This window comes from Manacus candei, unplaced genomic scaffold (genome assembly GCF_025592945.1).
Source record: "Manacus candei isolate 608988 ecotype Guabito, Panama unplaced genomic scaffold, ASM2559294v1 h1tg000423l, whole genome shotgun sequence".
NCBI lineage: Eukaryota > Metazoa > Chordata > Aves > Passeriformes > Pipridae > Manacus > Manacus candei.
In genome coordinates, this window is record NW_026138471.1 from 18411 (window position 1) to 34126 (window position 15716).

A 15716-nucleotide genomic window follows, 5' to 3' on the forward strand; every position below is an offset into this window, starting at 1 on the left:
AAAACCCTTTTCTTGCTCGTTTTTCGGGACACCTCCTGGGTGGGGCCTTTAAGCCTTTCACGGGGGGACCCCCCCAAAAATAAAACCCCCCAAACTTTGCTCCTTTTCCAACCCTTTTATTGAAGGAACTCCTGCTCCAAACCCCCAAATCGGGGGTCCCCAACCCCAAACTGGGGGTCCCAAACCCCAAATTAGGGATCCCAAACCCCAAAAGGGGGGTCCCCACCCCAAAATTAGGCCCCCCCCCCGAAGAAGAGCCCCCCCAAAAAAGAATCACCCCAAATCTTCTCCTTTTCCAACCCTTTTATTGAAGGAACTCCCGCTCCAAACCCCCCAAATTTGGGGGTCCCCAACCCCAAACTGGGGGTCCCAAACCCCAAAAGGGGGTCCCCCCCCAAATCGGGCCCCCCTCAGAAGAAGAGCCCCCTCATGCGCCGGCCGATGCCCTGCCGGTCGTAGAGGACGTTGAACTTGTTGACGAACTGGTTCATGGTGTTGCAGGTCTTGGTGATGGTGCCCAGGTAGGCCATGAGCCCCACGTCGTTGCATTGCTGAAAAAAGGGGCAAAAATGGGAATTTTGGGGGTTTTCGGGGTGATAAAAATGTGATAAAAATCCTAAAAAAATCGGATAAAAATGTGGTAAAAATCCTAAAAAAATCGGATAAAAATGGGATAAAAATCCTAAAAAAATCCAATAAAAATCCTAAAAAAATCCCATTAAAATCTTATAAAAATCCAGTAAAAACCCGATAAAAATCCCGTAAAAAATCGGATAAAAATGTGGTAAAAATCCTTAAAAAATTCATTAAAAATGCGATAAAAATCCTAAAAAAATCCCATTAAAATCTTATAAAAATCCAGTAAAAACCTGATAAAAATCCTAAAAAAAATCTGATAAAAATGTCGTAAAAATCCTATAAAAATCCTAAAAAAATCAGATAATAATCTGATAAAAATCCTGTAAAAAATCGGATAAAAATGTGGTAAAAATCCTAAAAAAATCCCATTAAAATCTTATAAAAATCCAATAAAAATCTGATAAAAATCCTAAAAAAAAATCCAATAGTAATCTGATAAAAATCCTACTAAAAATCTGATAAAAATGCGATAAAAATCCTAAAAAAAATCGGATAGTAATCTGATAAAAATCCAATAATCTGATAAAAATGTGGTAAAAATCTTAAAAAAAAATACAAAAAAATCCCATTAAAATGTTATAAAAATCCAGTAAAAATCTGATGAAAATGTGATAAAAATCCTAAAAAAAATCTGATAAAAATGTGATAAAAATCCTGTAAAAAATCCCATAAAAATGGGACAAAAATCTGATAAAAATGTGATAAAAATGCGGTAAAAATCCTAAAAAAATTTGATTAAAATGTGATAAAAATCCAATAAAAAACCTGATAAAAATCCCCCAAAATCCAATAAAAGTATTATAAAAATCCTATAAAAAATCCTAAAAAAATCCAATAATAATCTGATAAAAACCCTAAAAAAAATCCAATTAAAAAAATCTTATAAAAAGAATCTATAAAAAGTATTATAAAAATCTTAGAAAAAATCTTAGAAAAATTATAGAAAAATTCTATAAAAATCCCGAAAAAAATCCAATAATAACCTGATAAAAATCCTATTTAAAAATCTGATCAAAATGCAATAAAAATCTTATAAAAACATTATAAAAAATCTATGAAAAGTATTATAAAAATCTTTAAAAAATCTTATAAAAATCCTATAAAAATCCTACAAAAATCCTAGAAAAATCCAGAAAAAATCTGATAAAAATCCTAAAAAAAATCCCATAATAATCTGATAAAAATCCTAAAAAAACCTGATAAAAATGTGATGAAAATCCAATAAAAACCCTAAAAAAAATGCAATAATAATCTCATAAAAATCCTATTAAAAAATCTGATAAAAATCCTAAAAAAATCCGATAATAATCTGATAAAAATCTTAATAAAAAAATTGATTAAAATGCGATAAAAATCCTAAAAAAAATCTTATGAAAATGTGATAAAAATCCAATAAAAATGTTTTAAAAAATCCAATAAAAATCTTATAAAAATGCTAAAAAAAATCCAGTACAAATCTGATAAATACCCGATAAAAATCCAACAAAAATCCTAAAAAAAATCCAATAAAAACGCAATAAAAATCCCATAAAAATCTTTTAAAAAATCCAACAAAAATCTTATAAAAATCCTAAAAAAAAAATCCAATAATAATCTGATAAAAATCCTAAAAAAACATCCCATAAAAATCTGATGAAAATCCAATAAAAACCCTAAAAATTCCAATAAAAATCTGATAAAAATCCTAAAAAAAATCCAATTAAAATCCAATAAATCCTCATAAAAATACCAAAAAAATCCAATAAAAATCCTCTAAAAACCCCAATAAAAATCCCAAAAAATCCTAAAAAAATCCTAAAAAAAAATCCTAAAAAGCCCCCAATAATAATGTGATAAAAAACCCCATAAAAAACCCCCCAAATTGAGGTTTTCCCCCCCAAAACTCACGTCGTAGAAGTCGGTTTTGAACTTGTCAGTGCTGAGCACGGGCAGGCAGTGGCAGAGGGCGCAGGCCTCGCGCAGGATCTCGTGGTTGAAGGGCACCTCCCCTGCCAAACCCCCCCAAATTCGGGGTCAGGGACCCCCCAAAAACCCGGGGCGGGGCGGGGGGAGGCCCCAAAACCCCCGAAATTTGGGCGGGACCCCCCAAAATTGAGCCCAACACCCCCAAAAATGACCCAAACCCAACTATTCATGAGCTGAGTTTGGGGGGAAACTCCCCCAAAACTGGGGGGTTTTCACCCAAATTTGGGGTCAGGGACCCCCCATGGGGTGACCCCAATTTGGGGGAGTCCCTAAAACCCCCCTGACCCCCCCCAAAATTTGGGCAGGACCCCCCAAAATTCAGCCCAAACCCCCAAAATCGACCCCGACCCCAAATATTCGTCAGCTCGGTTTGGGGGGAAACTCCCCCAAAACTGGGGGGTTTTCACCCAAAATCGGGGGCAGGGACCCCCCATGGGGTGACCCCAATTTGGGGGGGTCCCTAAAACCCCCCTGACCCCCCCAAAATTTGGGCAGGACCCCCCAAAATTGAGCCCGACCCTCCAAAAATGACCCAAACCCAATTATTCATGAGCTGAGTTTGGGGGGAAACTCGCACAAAAATGGGGTCTTTTCACCCAAAATTGGGGGAATTGGGGGCAGGGACCCCCTATGAGGTGACCCCAATTTGGGGGAGTCCCTAAAACCCCCCTGAGCCCCCCAAAATTTGGGCAGGACCCCCCAAAATTGAGCCCAAACCCCAAAAATGACCCAAACCCAATTATTTGTATCAGCTCAGTTTTGGGGGAAACTTGCCCAAAAAGAGGGTCTTTTCACCCAAATTTTGGGTCAGGGACCCCCCAAAAACCCGGGGTGGGGCGGGGGGAGGCCCCAAAACCCCCCAAATTTGGGCAGGACCCCCCAAAATTCAGCCCAACCCCCCAAAAATCGACCCCGACCCCAAATATTCGTCAGCTCGCTTTGGGGGGAAACTCCCCCAAAACTGGGGGGTTTTCACCCAAAATCGGGGGCAGGGACCCCCCATGGGGTGACCCCAATTTGGGGGAGTCCCTAAAACCCCCCTGACCCCCCCAAAATTTGGGCAGGACCCCCCAAAATTCAGCCCAACCCCCCCAAAAATGACCCAAACCCAATTATTCATGAGCTGAGTTTGGGGGGAAACTCGCCCAAAAATGGGGTCTTTTCACCCAAAATTGGGGGAATTGGGGGCAGGGACCCCCCATGGGGTGACCTCAATTTGGGGGAGTCCCTAAAACCCCCCTGAGCCCTCCAAAATTTGGGCAGGACCCCCCCAAAATCGCCCCTAAACCCCCCAAACCCTCCTCACCCTCCGTCCCCTTTTATTGCCGCTCCTCAAACCCCAAAACTGGGGGGCCCCTCCCAAAATCGGGGGGTCAGGGGTGGTCTGGGGGACCCCCCTGAAGATTTTGGGACCCCCCCGAAGATTTTGGGACCCCCCTGGAGATTTTGGGACCCCCCCCAAAGATTTTGGGACCCCCCCCCCGAGATTTTGGGATCCCCCTGGAGATTTTGGGACCCCCCCGAAGATTTTGGGACCCCCAGAAGATTTTGGGACCCTTCTGAAGATTTTGGGACCCCCCAAAAGATTTGGGACCCCCCTGAAGATTTTTTGGACCCCCCAGAAGATTTTCGGACCCCCCTGAAGATTTTGAGACCCTCCAGAAGACTTTGGGACCCCCCAGAAGATTTTGGGACCCCCCCCAAAGATTTTGGGACCCCCCAAAAGATTTTGGGACCCCCCTGGATATTTTGGGACCCCCCTGGAGATTTTGGGACCCCCCAGAAGATTTTGGGACCCCCCAAAGATTTTGGGACCCCCCTGGAGATTTTGGGACCCCCCCGAAGATTTTGGGACCCCCAGAAGATTTTGGGACCCCCCCAGAAGATTTTGGGACCCCCCTGAAGATTTTGGGACCCCCAGAAGATTTTGGGACCCCCCCCAGAAGATTTGGGATCCCCCCGAAGATTTTGGGACCCCCCCCAGAAGATTTGGGATCCCCCTGAAGATTTTGGGACCACCCCCGAGATTTTGGGACCCCCAGAAGATTTTTGGACCCCCCTGAAGATTTTGGGACCCCCCTGAAGATTTTGGGACCCCCCCAAAGATTTTGGGACCCTCCAGAAGATTTTGGGACCCCCCCAGAAGATTTTGGGACCCCCCCTGAAGATTTTGGGACCCTCCAGAAGACTTTAGGACCCCCCAAATATTTGGGGACCCCCCCGAAGATTTTGGGACCCCCCAAAAGATTTTGGGACCCCCCCAGAAGATTTTGGGACCCCCCTGGATATTTTGGGACCCCCAGAAGATTTTGAGACCCCCGAGAAGATTTTTTGGACCCCCCGAAGATTTTGGGACCCCCCAAAAGATTTGGGACCCCCCAGAAGATTTTGGCACCCCCAGAAGATTTTGGGACCCCCCCAGAAGATTTGGGATCCCCCTGAAGATTTTTTGGACCCCCCAGAAGATTTTCGGACCCCCCTGAAGATTTTGGGACCCTCCAGAAGACTTTGGGACCCCCCCAGAAGATTTTGGGACCCCCCAGAAGATTTTGGGACCCCCCTGGAGATTTTGGGACCCCCCAAAGATTTTGGGACCCCCCAGAAGATTTGGGGACCCCCCAGAAGATTTTGGGACCCCCCAGAAGATTTTGGGACCCCCCTGGAGATTTTGGGACCCCCCCAAAGATTTTGGGACCCCCCAGAAGATTTGGGGACCCCCCAGAAGATTTTGGGACCCCCCCAGAAGATTTTGGGACCCCCCCCCGAGATTTTGGGACCCCCCAGAAGATTTTGGGACCCCCTAGGATATTTTGGGACCCCCCTGGAGATTTTGGGACCCCCCAAAAGTGACTCACCGGCCTCTGCCGCCCGCACGTACTCGAGGATGAGGCGCACGCGGCTGTGCAGCATCTTGATGGCGCTGTGCTGGGCGATCAGGTGCTCTGCCACTGGGATTTGGGGATTTTGGGAATTTTAGGGGGCTCCAGGGGGTGCCTCCGAGCCCCCCGACCCCCCCCAGTCCCAGAAATCCCCCCCCAAACCCCCCAAATCCCCCCGATATCCCAAATATCCCAAATCGTCCCAATATCGCAAATCGTCCCCAAATCGTCCCCCCAATCCCAGAAATGTCCCAAATGTCCCACATATCCCCAAGATCCCAAATCCCCCCAATATCCCCAAGTCCCTCCAGTGTCCCCAAATCCCCCCAAATGCCCCCAAATCCCCCCAAATATCCCAAATCCCCCCAAATTCCCCCAAATCCCCCCAACCTCTCCTGACTCCCCCCTCGCTCCCCCAATCCCACAAATCCCTCCCAAATCCTCCCCCCAAAATCCCAGAAATATCCCAAATCCCCCCAGTGCCAGGATTTATGGGATTTAGGGGATTTTGGGGGGATTTAGGGGATATTTGGGGTTTTGGGGGGGATTTGGGGGAGATTTGGGGGGATTTGGGGGATGAGGTTGGGCAGCATCTTGATGGCGCTGTGCTGGGCGATCAGGTGCTCTGCCACTGGGATTTGGGGGATTTGGGGAATTTTAGGGGGCTCCAGGGGGTGCCTCCGAGCCCCCCGACCCCCCCCAGTCCCAGAAATCCCCCCCCAAATCCCCCAAATATCCCAAATCCCCCAAATCGTCCCAATATCGCAAATCGTCCCCAAATCCTCCCCCAAATCCCAGAAATATCCCAAATGTCCCAAATATCCCCAAGATCCCAAATCCCTCCAATATCCCCAAGTCCCTCCAGTATCCCCAAATCCCCCCAAATGCCCCCAAATCCCCCCAAATATCCCAAATCCCCCCAAATTCCCCCAAATCCCCCCAACCTCTCCTGACTCCCCCCTCGCTCCCCCAATCCCACAAATCCCTCCCAAATCCTCCCCCCAAAATCCCAGAAATATCCCAAATCCCCCCAGTGCCAGGATTTATGGGATTTAGGGGATTTTGGGGAGATTTAGGGGATATTTGGGGTTTTGGGGGGGATTTGGGGGAGATTTGGGGGGATTTGGGGGATGAGGTTGGGCAGCATCTTGATGGCGCTGTGCTGGGCGATCAGGTGCTCTGCCACTGGGATTTGGGGATTTTGGGAATTTTAGGGGGGTTCAGGGGGTGCCTCCGAGCCCCCCGACCCCCCCCAGTCCCAGAAATCCCCCCCTAAACCCCCCAAATCCCCCCGATATCCCAAATATCCCAAATCGTCCCAATATCGCAAATCGTCCCCAAATCGTCCCCCCAATCCCAGAAATGTCCCAAATGTCCCAAATATCCCCAAGATCCCAAATCCCCCCAATATCCCCAAGTCCCTCCAGTATCCCAAATCCCCCCAAATCCCCCCAAATCCCCCCAAATATCCCCAAATCTCCCCAAATCCCCCCAAATATCCCAAATCTCTCCAATATCGCAAATCGTCCCCAATATCCCAAATCGTCCCCAAATCCTCCCCAAATCCCATAAATATCCCAAATCCCCCCAATCCTCCAAATCCCCCCAAATCCTCCTAACTCCCCTGACTCCTCCCACTCCCCCTGACTCCTCCCAATCCCAAAAATCCCCCAAAATCCCCTAAATATCCCCAAAAATCCCATAAATCCCCACCGGTGCTGTTCTCCCCCCTCCCATGGCCGTCACCCCCAAATCCCCCCAAATCCCATAAATACCCCAAATCCCCCCAACCCTCCCAAATCCCCCTGACTCCCACCAATCCCATAAATCCCCCCAACCCTCCCAAATCCCAAAAATCCCCCCAAATCCCCCCAACCCCATAAATATCCCATAAATCCCCCAAAACAACCCAAATCCCCTTAATCCCTCAAATCCCCCCAAATCCCCCCAATCCTCCCAAATCCCCCCAATATCCCAAATCCCCCCAACCCTCCCAAATCCCCCTGACTCCCCCCATCCCAAAAATCCCCTAAATCCCCCAAAATCCCCTAAATATCCCCCAAACCCCCCCCCAAACCTGTGCTGTTCTCCCCCCCTCCCGTGGCCGTCATCCTGGCCACGTGGTCCACCCCGATCCTCTCGGCCTCCTCGGTGGCCAAGGTGTAGGGCAGCTCAGCAAACAGCATCGTGGCCTTTTTTGGGGGGGGGGGGGGTCCCAAAATTAGGAGACCCCCCCAAAACCCCCCGAAAAACCCCAAAAACCCCCCGAAAAAACCCCAAAATCCACGACAAAAAACGAGAAGGAAATCGCGAATCGCGTCCGAGTTCGGAGCCCCAAAAACCCCCCCAGGAGGCCCCAAAGACCCCCAAAGACCCCCCTAAAGACCCCCCAAAAGTGGGGGACCCCCCCCGGACACCCCCCAATTTGGGGGACCCCCCCCAGACCCCCCAAAACCCCAAAATCCCCCCCAAAATTGACCCCGAAATCCCAAATCCAACCCGAGTTTGAGGAACCCGCCCAGAGCCCCAAAAATCCCCCCCAGGACCCCCCAAAGACCCCCCAGGACCCCCCTAAAGACCCCTCAAAAGTGGGGGACCCCCCCGGACCCCCCCCAATTTGGGGGACCCCCCCAGACCCCCCAAAACCCCCAAAATCCCCCCAAAATTGACCCCGAAATCCCAAATCCCGCCCCAGTTTGAGGGACCCGCCTGGAGCCCCAAAAATCCCCCCCAGGACCCCCCGAAGACCCCCCAAGACCCCCCTAAAGACCCCTCAAAAGTGGGGGACCCCCCCCGGACACCCCCCAATTTGGGGACCCCCCCAGACCCCCCAAAATCCCCGCAAGACCCCCCAAAATCCACCCTGATATCCCAAATCCCGTCCGAGTTTGAGGGACCCCCCCGGAGCCCCAAAAATCCCCCCCAGGACCCCCCAAAGCTCCTCCAGGACCCCCCTAAAGACCCCTCAAAAGTGGGGGACCCCCCCCGGACACCCCCCAATTTGGGGGACCCCCCCCAAAATCCGGAGACCCCCCCAAAAACCCCCAAAACCCCCCCAAAATCCCAAATCCCGCCCCAGTTCGAGGGACCCCCCCGGAGCCCCAAAAATCCCCCCCCAGGACCCCCCAAAGACCCCCCAGGGACCCCCCTAAAGACCCCCAAAAACTGGGAGACCCCCCCTGGACACCCCTAAATTTGGGGACCCCCCCAGACCCCCCAAAAGCCCCCCAGGACCCCCCAAAACCCCTCTTAGACCCCCTCAAGACCCCCCAAATCCCCCCTAAATCCCCCCAAAACCCCTCTTAGACCCCCCCAAAATACCCCAAACCCCCCCAAGACCCCCCAAAGCCCCTCAAGACCCCCCAAAGCCCCTCAAGACCCCCCAGGACCCCCCAAAATTCCCTCAAGACCCCCCCCAGACCCCCAAAAACCCCCCCAGGACCCCCCAAAACCAACAAATACCCCCTCAAGACCCCCCCAAATCCCCCCCAAGACCCCTCAAACTTCCCTTTAGACCCCCCCAAAATTCCCCAAACCCCCTCAAGACCCCCCCAAAATTCCCCAGGACCCCCCAAAGACCCCCCCAAGACCCCCCCAAAGCCCCTCAAGACCCCCCAAAATCCCTTCAAGACCCCCCCAAGACCCCCCAAAATTCCCCAAGACCCCCCAAAATCCCCCAAAGCCCCCCCAGGACCCCCTTTAAACCCCCCCAAACCCACCCTAAATCCCCCCAAAATTCCCCAAGACCCCCCAGAACCCCCCCAAATTCCCCAAGACCCCCCAAAATCCCCCCCAAAGCGCCCCAAGACCCCCCCAAGACCCCCCAAAATTCCCCAAAGCCCCCCAAAATCCCCCCCAAGACCCCCCAAACCCCCCTTTAAACCCCCCAGGACCCCTCAAGACCCCCAAAAACTCCTCAAACCTCCCCTTAGACCCCCCCCAAAATCCCCAAAGCCCCCCAACACCCCCCAAAATTCCCCAAACCCCCTCAAGACCCCCCAAAATTCCCCAAGACCCCCCAAAACCCCCCCAGCCCCCCCCTCGTTACCTCCCCGTTGATGATGTCGATGACGGACTCGAAGACACAAACTGGGAGCTGGGGGGGGGTTAAAAAACCCATTTTTGGGGGTCCCAACCCCCCCGGGGGGTCTGGGGGACACCCAGGACCCCCCCAAAATCCCCCAAAATCCCCCAAAATCCTCCAGGACCCCCAAAATCCCCCAAAATCCCCCCAAAAAACCAACTCACGTCGGTGTGTTTGGTCATGGGGTTGAGCTTGAGGAAAAGGGGGCTCTCGATGATCTCACACACCTGGGGGGGGAAATTGGGGTGAGAGACCCCCCAGGACCCCCCCCAAAAATAATTTGGGACCTCCAAAAATAACCTGGGACCCCCCAGGACCCCCCAAAATATACCAGGACCCCCCAAAACCCTCCCCAAAACGGCCCCGGGAAAAGGGGACTCTTGATGATCTCACACACCTGGGGGGGGCAAATTGGGGGAAAAGACCCCCCAGGACCCCCCCAAAAATAATTTGGGACCCCCAAAAATAAACTGGGACCCTAAAAAATAAACTGGGACCCCCCAAAATACACCAGGACCCCCCAAAACCCTCCCCAAAATGGTCTTGGGAAAAGGGGGTTCTCCACGATCTCACACACCTGGGGGGGCAAATTGGGGGCAAAGACCCCCCAGGACCCCCCCAAAAATAATTTGGGACCCCCAAAAATAAACTGGGAACCTTAAAAATTAACCTGGGACCCCCAAAACCACATCAGGACCCCCAAAATCCTCCCCAAGACCCCCCCAAAACAGCCCCGGGAAAAGGGGGCTCTCGATGATCTCACACACCTGGGGGGGGAAAATTGGGGTGAGAGACCCCCCAGGACCCCCCCAAAAATAATTTGGGACCCCCCAAAAATAATTTGGGACCCCCCAAAAATAAACTGGGACCCCCCAGGACCCCCCAAAATACACCAGGACCCCCTAAATCCTCTCTGGGACCCCTCAGGATCCCCCAAATCCTCCCCAGGACCCCCCGAAAATCCCCCAAGACCTCCCCAAAATCCCTCAAATCTTCCCCAAAATCCCCCAAATCTTCCCCAAAATCCCCCAAAATTCCCTCAAAATCCCCCAAAGCCCCTCAAGACCCCCCAGATCCCCTCTGGAACCCCCCAAAAACCTCCCAGGACCCCCCAAATCCCCTTTAAGACTCCTCAGGATCCCCCAAATCCTCCCCAGGAACCCCCTAAAATCCCCCAAGACCTCCCCAAAATCCCCCCAAAACCCCCCAAAATCCCCCAAATCCTCCCCAAAATCCCCCAAATCCCCCCAAAATCCCCCAAATTCCCTCAGGATCCCCCCAAATCCCCTCTGGGACCCCCAAAAGCCCCCCAGGACCCACTAAATCCCTCCAGGAGCAGCATCAGGAGCCTCCAAGACCCCCCAAAATCCCCCCAATCCTCCCCAAAAACCCCCAAAATCTCCCCAAATCCCCTCAGGACCCCCCCAAATCCTCTCTGGGACCCCCAAAAACCTCCCAGGACCCCCCAAATTCCCTCTGGGACCCCCAAAAACCCCCTAGGAGCCACATCGGGAGCCTCCAAGACCCCCCAAAATCCCCCAAATCTTCCCCAAAATGCCCCAAATCTCCCCCAAATTCCCTCAGGGACCCCCCAAACCCCCCCAGGGCCCCCCCAGACCCCCCCCTGACCTGTTTGTGGACGTGGATGTCGGCGGGTTCGGGGGGTCCCCCCCGTCGTGTACCACCCCAAAAACTCCAGGTCCTTAAAAACCTGCTTGACTTTTGTTTTTTGGGGAGGGGGCAGGCAAAAAAAAGGGGGGTCACCCCAAAATTGGGACCCCCTCAAGCCCCTCAAATCCCAAAACCCCCCCAGAGACCCCCCAAAAGCCCCTCAAATCCTCCCCAAAACCCGCCTAAAACCTGCTCGAATCGCCCCAAAACCCCCCCAGGGACCCCCCAAAACCCCCTCAAATCACCCCAAAACCCCTCTGTGACCCCCCAAATCCCCCCCAAAATCCCTCTGAGACCCCCCAACCCCTCTGTGACCCCCCAGATCCCCCCCAAACCCCCTCAGATGCCCCCAGAGCCCCCCCAAGCCCCCCCAAATCCCCCTAAAATCCTCTCAAATCCCCTCTGTGACCCCCCCCAAAATTCCCCAAATCCCCCCAAAACCCCTCTGGGACCCCCCAAAATCCCCTCAAATCCCCCCAAAACCCCTCTGGGACCCCCCAAAATTTCTCCAAGCCCCCCCAAAATTCCCCAAATCCCCCCAAGACCCCTCTGTGATGCCCCAGAGCCCCCCAAATCCCCCCCAACCCCCCTCAAATCCCCTCTGTGACCCCCCCAAAACCCCCTCAAATCCTCCCAAAACCCCCCCCAAACCCCCCCAAAACCCCTCTGTGACCCCCCAAACCCCTCCAGGACCCCCCAAACCCCCTCCAAGACCCCCCCAGGCCTCCCCAAATCCCTCCAGGCTCATTCCAGGACCCCCCAAACCCCCCAGAAGCTTCTCCGGATCAACTCAAATCCCCCCAAATCCCCCCAAAACCCCTCTGTGACCCCCCCAAAATTTCTCCAAGACCCCCCAAACCCCCCCAAGACCCCCCAGGCACCTTCCCAAGACCCCCAAGACCCCCCCAGGCCTCCCCAAATCCCTCCAGGCTTGTTCCAGGACCCCCAACCTCCCCCCAAAAGTCACACGAGGAGCTCCCGAACCCCCCCAAAATCCCCCCAAATTCCCTCTGGGACCCCCAAAATCCCACTGTGCCCCCCCAAACCTCCCCAGGCCCCCCCCCAGATCCCTCCAGGTTCTTCCCAGGACCCCCAAACCCCCCAGAAGCTGCATCAGGAGCCCCTGAGCCCCCCCCAAATCCTCCCAAATTCCCCCTGGGACCCCCCAAATCCCCCCAAAATCCCCCCAAATCCCCCCAAAATCCCCCCAAATCCCCCCAAAATTTCTCCAAGACCCCCCCACACGCCCCCAAATCCCCCCAGGCACCTTCCCAAGACCCCCAAGACCCCCCCAGGACCTCCCCAAATCCCTCCATGCTCCTTCCAGGACCCCCCAAACCCCCCAGAAGCTTCTCCGGATCAACCCGAATCCCCCCAAAATCCCCCCAAATCCCCCCAAAACCCCTCTGTGACCCCCAAAATCTCCCCAAGACCCCCCAAAGCCCCCCCCAAAATGCCCTCACACTGCTCCTCCTTGGTGTAGTAGTACTCCTTGTCGATGAGGAGCTGCCCCCCCCCGCCGTGGGCCAGCAGCTCGAAGGAGTTCATCACCTCGATGTTCCGGCCCTCCTGGCGCCCGATCAGGGCCCCAATCACTGGGGAAAGGGGGGCAAAAGGGGGTTTTGGGGGGGGCTGGGGGGGCCCAGAGGGGGCTGGGGGGTCCCAGGCAAAATTTGGGGGGGGTTTGAGGGGGTTTTGGGGGGATTTGGGGGGTCACAGAGGGGGTTTGGGGGGGGCTGGGGGGGCCCAGAGGGGGTTGGGGGGTCCCAGGTAAAATTTGGGGGGTCCCAGGCAAAGTTTGGGGGGGATTTGAGGGGGTTTTGGGGGGATTTGAGGGGGTTTTGGGGGGATTTGAGGGGGTTTAGGGGGGATTTGAGGGGGTTTTGGGGGGATTTGGGGGGTCACAGAGGGGGTTTGGGGGGGGCTGGGGGGGCCCAGAGGGGGTTGGGGGGGTCCCCAGGTAAAATTTGGGGGGTCCCAGGCAAAGTTTGGGGGGGATTTGAGGGGGTTTTGGGGGGATTTGAGGGGGTTTAGGGGGGATTTGAGGGGGTTTTGGGGGGATTTGGGGGGTCACAGAGGGGGTTTGGGGGGGGCTGGGGGGGCCCAGAGGGGGCTGGGGGGTCCCAGGTAAAATTTGGGGGGTCCCAGGCAAAGTTTTGGGGGGGGTTTGAAGCGGTTTTGGGGGGATTTGAGGGGGTTTTGGGGTGGTCGCAGAGAGGTTTTCAGTGGGTTTTGGGGGGGATTTGAGGGGGTTTTGAGGGGATTTGGGGGGTCACAAAGGGGATTTTGGGGGGGTTTGGGGGGGCCCAGAGGGGGTTGGGGGGTCCCAGGTAAAATTTGGGGGGTCCCAGGCAAAATTTGGGGGGGGATTTGAGGGGGTTTTGGGGGGATTTGAGGGGGTTTTGGGGTATTTTGGGGTGATTTTCGGGGTATTTTTGGGGTGATTTTTCCCATAATTTCAGGGTCTTTTGGGTCATATTTTGGGTGATTTTTGGGGTGATTTTTCCCACAATTCCAGGGTATTTTGGGTCAGATTTTGGGACATTCTGGGCTACATTTTGGGGTGATTTTTGGGGTGATTTTCCCCATAATTCCAGGGTCTTTTGGGCCGTCTTTTAGGGTGATTTTCAGGGTATTTTCCAGGTAATTTTTCCCATAATTCCAGGCTATTTTGAGCTGTATTTTGGGATATTTTGGCCTATATTTTGGGGTGATTTTTGGAGTATTTTCCAGGTAATTTTTCCCACAATTCCAGGCTATTTTGGGCCAGATTTTGGGACACTCTGGGCTATATTTTGGGGTGATTTTTGGGGTATTTTCCAGGTAATTTTTCCCATAATTCCAAGGTATTTTGGGCCGTATTTTGGGGTGATTTTCAGGGTATTTTCCAGGTAATTTTTCCCACAATTCCAGGCTATTTTGGGCCGTATTTTGGGGTGATTTTTGGGGTGATTTTCCCATAATTTCAGGCTATTTTGACCTGTATTTTGGAATATTTTGGTCTATATTTTGGGGTGATTTTTGGGGTGATTTTTCCCACAATTCCAGGGTATTTTGGGTCAGATTTTGGGACATTCTGGGCTACATTTTGGGGTGATTTTTGGGGTGATTTTCCCCATAATTCCAGGGTCTTTTGGGCTGTATTTTAGGGTGATTTTCGGGGTATTTTCCAGGTAATTTTTCCCACAATTCCAGGCTATTTTGGGTCAGATTTTGGGGTGATTTTTGGGGTATTTTCAGGGTGATTCTTCCCATAATTCCAGGCTATTTTAAGTTGTATTTTGGGGTGATTTTCAGGGTATTTTCCAGGTAATTTTCCCCACAATTCCAGGCTATTTTGGGGCATATTTTGGGACATTCTGGGTTATATTTTGGAGTGATTTTTGGAGTATTTTCCAGGTAATTTTTCCCACAATTCCAGGCGATTTTGGGCCAGATTTTGGGGTGATTTTTCCTACAATTCCAGGCTATTTTGGGCCAGATTTTGGGGTGATTTTTCCCACAATTCCAGGCTATTTTGGGCCGTATTTTGGGGTGATTTCAGCCACTTTTGGGGCCTCACCTTGGCCGTTCCTGCCCTCCTGGGAGCGCAGGCGGATCCAGTGGTCGGAGATGTTGAGGATGACGAGGGGATGAAGGGCCACCGAGACGCTGCCGGTGACCCCCCCGGCCATCACCTGGGGGGCTCCTGTGGGCGGGGCAAAACGCACCTGAGGGGGGCGTGGCCAACGCAAAAGAGGCGTGGCCATGCAAATTTAACATTACCATAAATAGGCGTGGCTAAATAAAAGGGGGGCGTGGCCACCGCCAAAGGGGTGGTTCCCACTGTTATTCCCACCGTTATTCCCACTGTTATTCCCAGGTTTATTCCTTTATTTTTCCCTCTATTTACCTGCCCCGTCCCGCCGTTATTCCCGAGTTTATTCCCTGTATTTCTCTCCCCCCGTTATTCCCGGGTTTATTCCCAAATTTATTCTCCTTATTTCTCCCTCTCTTTCCCCGCCCCGTCCTCCTCCATCCCGCCGTTATTTCAAGTGTTATTCCCAGTTTTATTCCCGTTTTTTTCCCCCGTATATTCTCAGTGTTATTCCCGGAGTTATTCCCAACGTTATTCCTTGTATTCCACCCCTTCTTTCTCCTCCTCATCCCCCTCTATCCCCCCCTTATTCCCAGTGTTATTCCCAGTTTTATTCCCCGTATTCCTCCCCCTCTTTCCCTGCCCCATCCACCTCCATCCCGCCCTCATCCCAGGGGCTCGTTCCCGCTTCCCCCGCCCCGTTATTCCCGGGGGGATTACTCCCAGCTTTGTTCCCCTCCCTCACCTGCGCCGTCCCACCTCCATCCCGCCGTTATTCCCGGCGTTATTCCCGCTGTTATTCCCGGCGCTGTTCCCGCTTCCCCCGCCCGGAGCCGCCGCCGCCATTTTGGACCCTCACGGGCCGAGGGGGGCGGGGCCTCGACTGCGCATGCGCAGAAGG

The 15716-nt window shown here is 52.7% G+C and overlaps 1 protein-coding gene across 1 annotated transcript; it reads right to left on the minus strand.

Annotated features, from left to right (window-relative positions):
* Window positions 1–285: 285 nt before the first annotated feature.
* COPS6 (COP9 signalosome subunit 6) lies at window positions 286–15002 on the minus strand. Its single transcript, XM_051776029.1, is given in 10 exon segments — window positions 286–551; window positions 2527–2627; window positions 5460–5552; window positions 7561–7675; window positions 9532–9579; window positions 9732–9794; window positions 11197–11238; window positions 11240–11286; window positions 12702–12833; window positions 14801–15002. Coding segments are annotated over 10 exon segments (969 nt in total). The 5' UTR covers window positions 14988–15002; the 3' UTR covers window positions 286–410.
* Window positions 15003–15716: the final 714 nt, after the last annotated feature.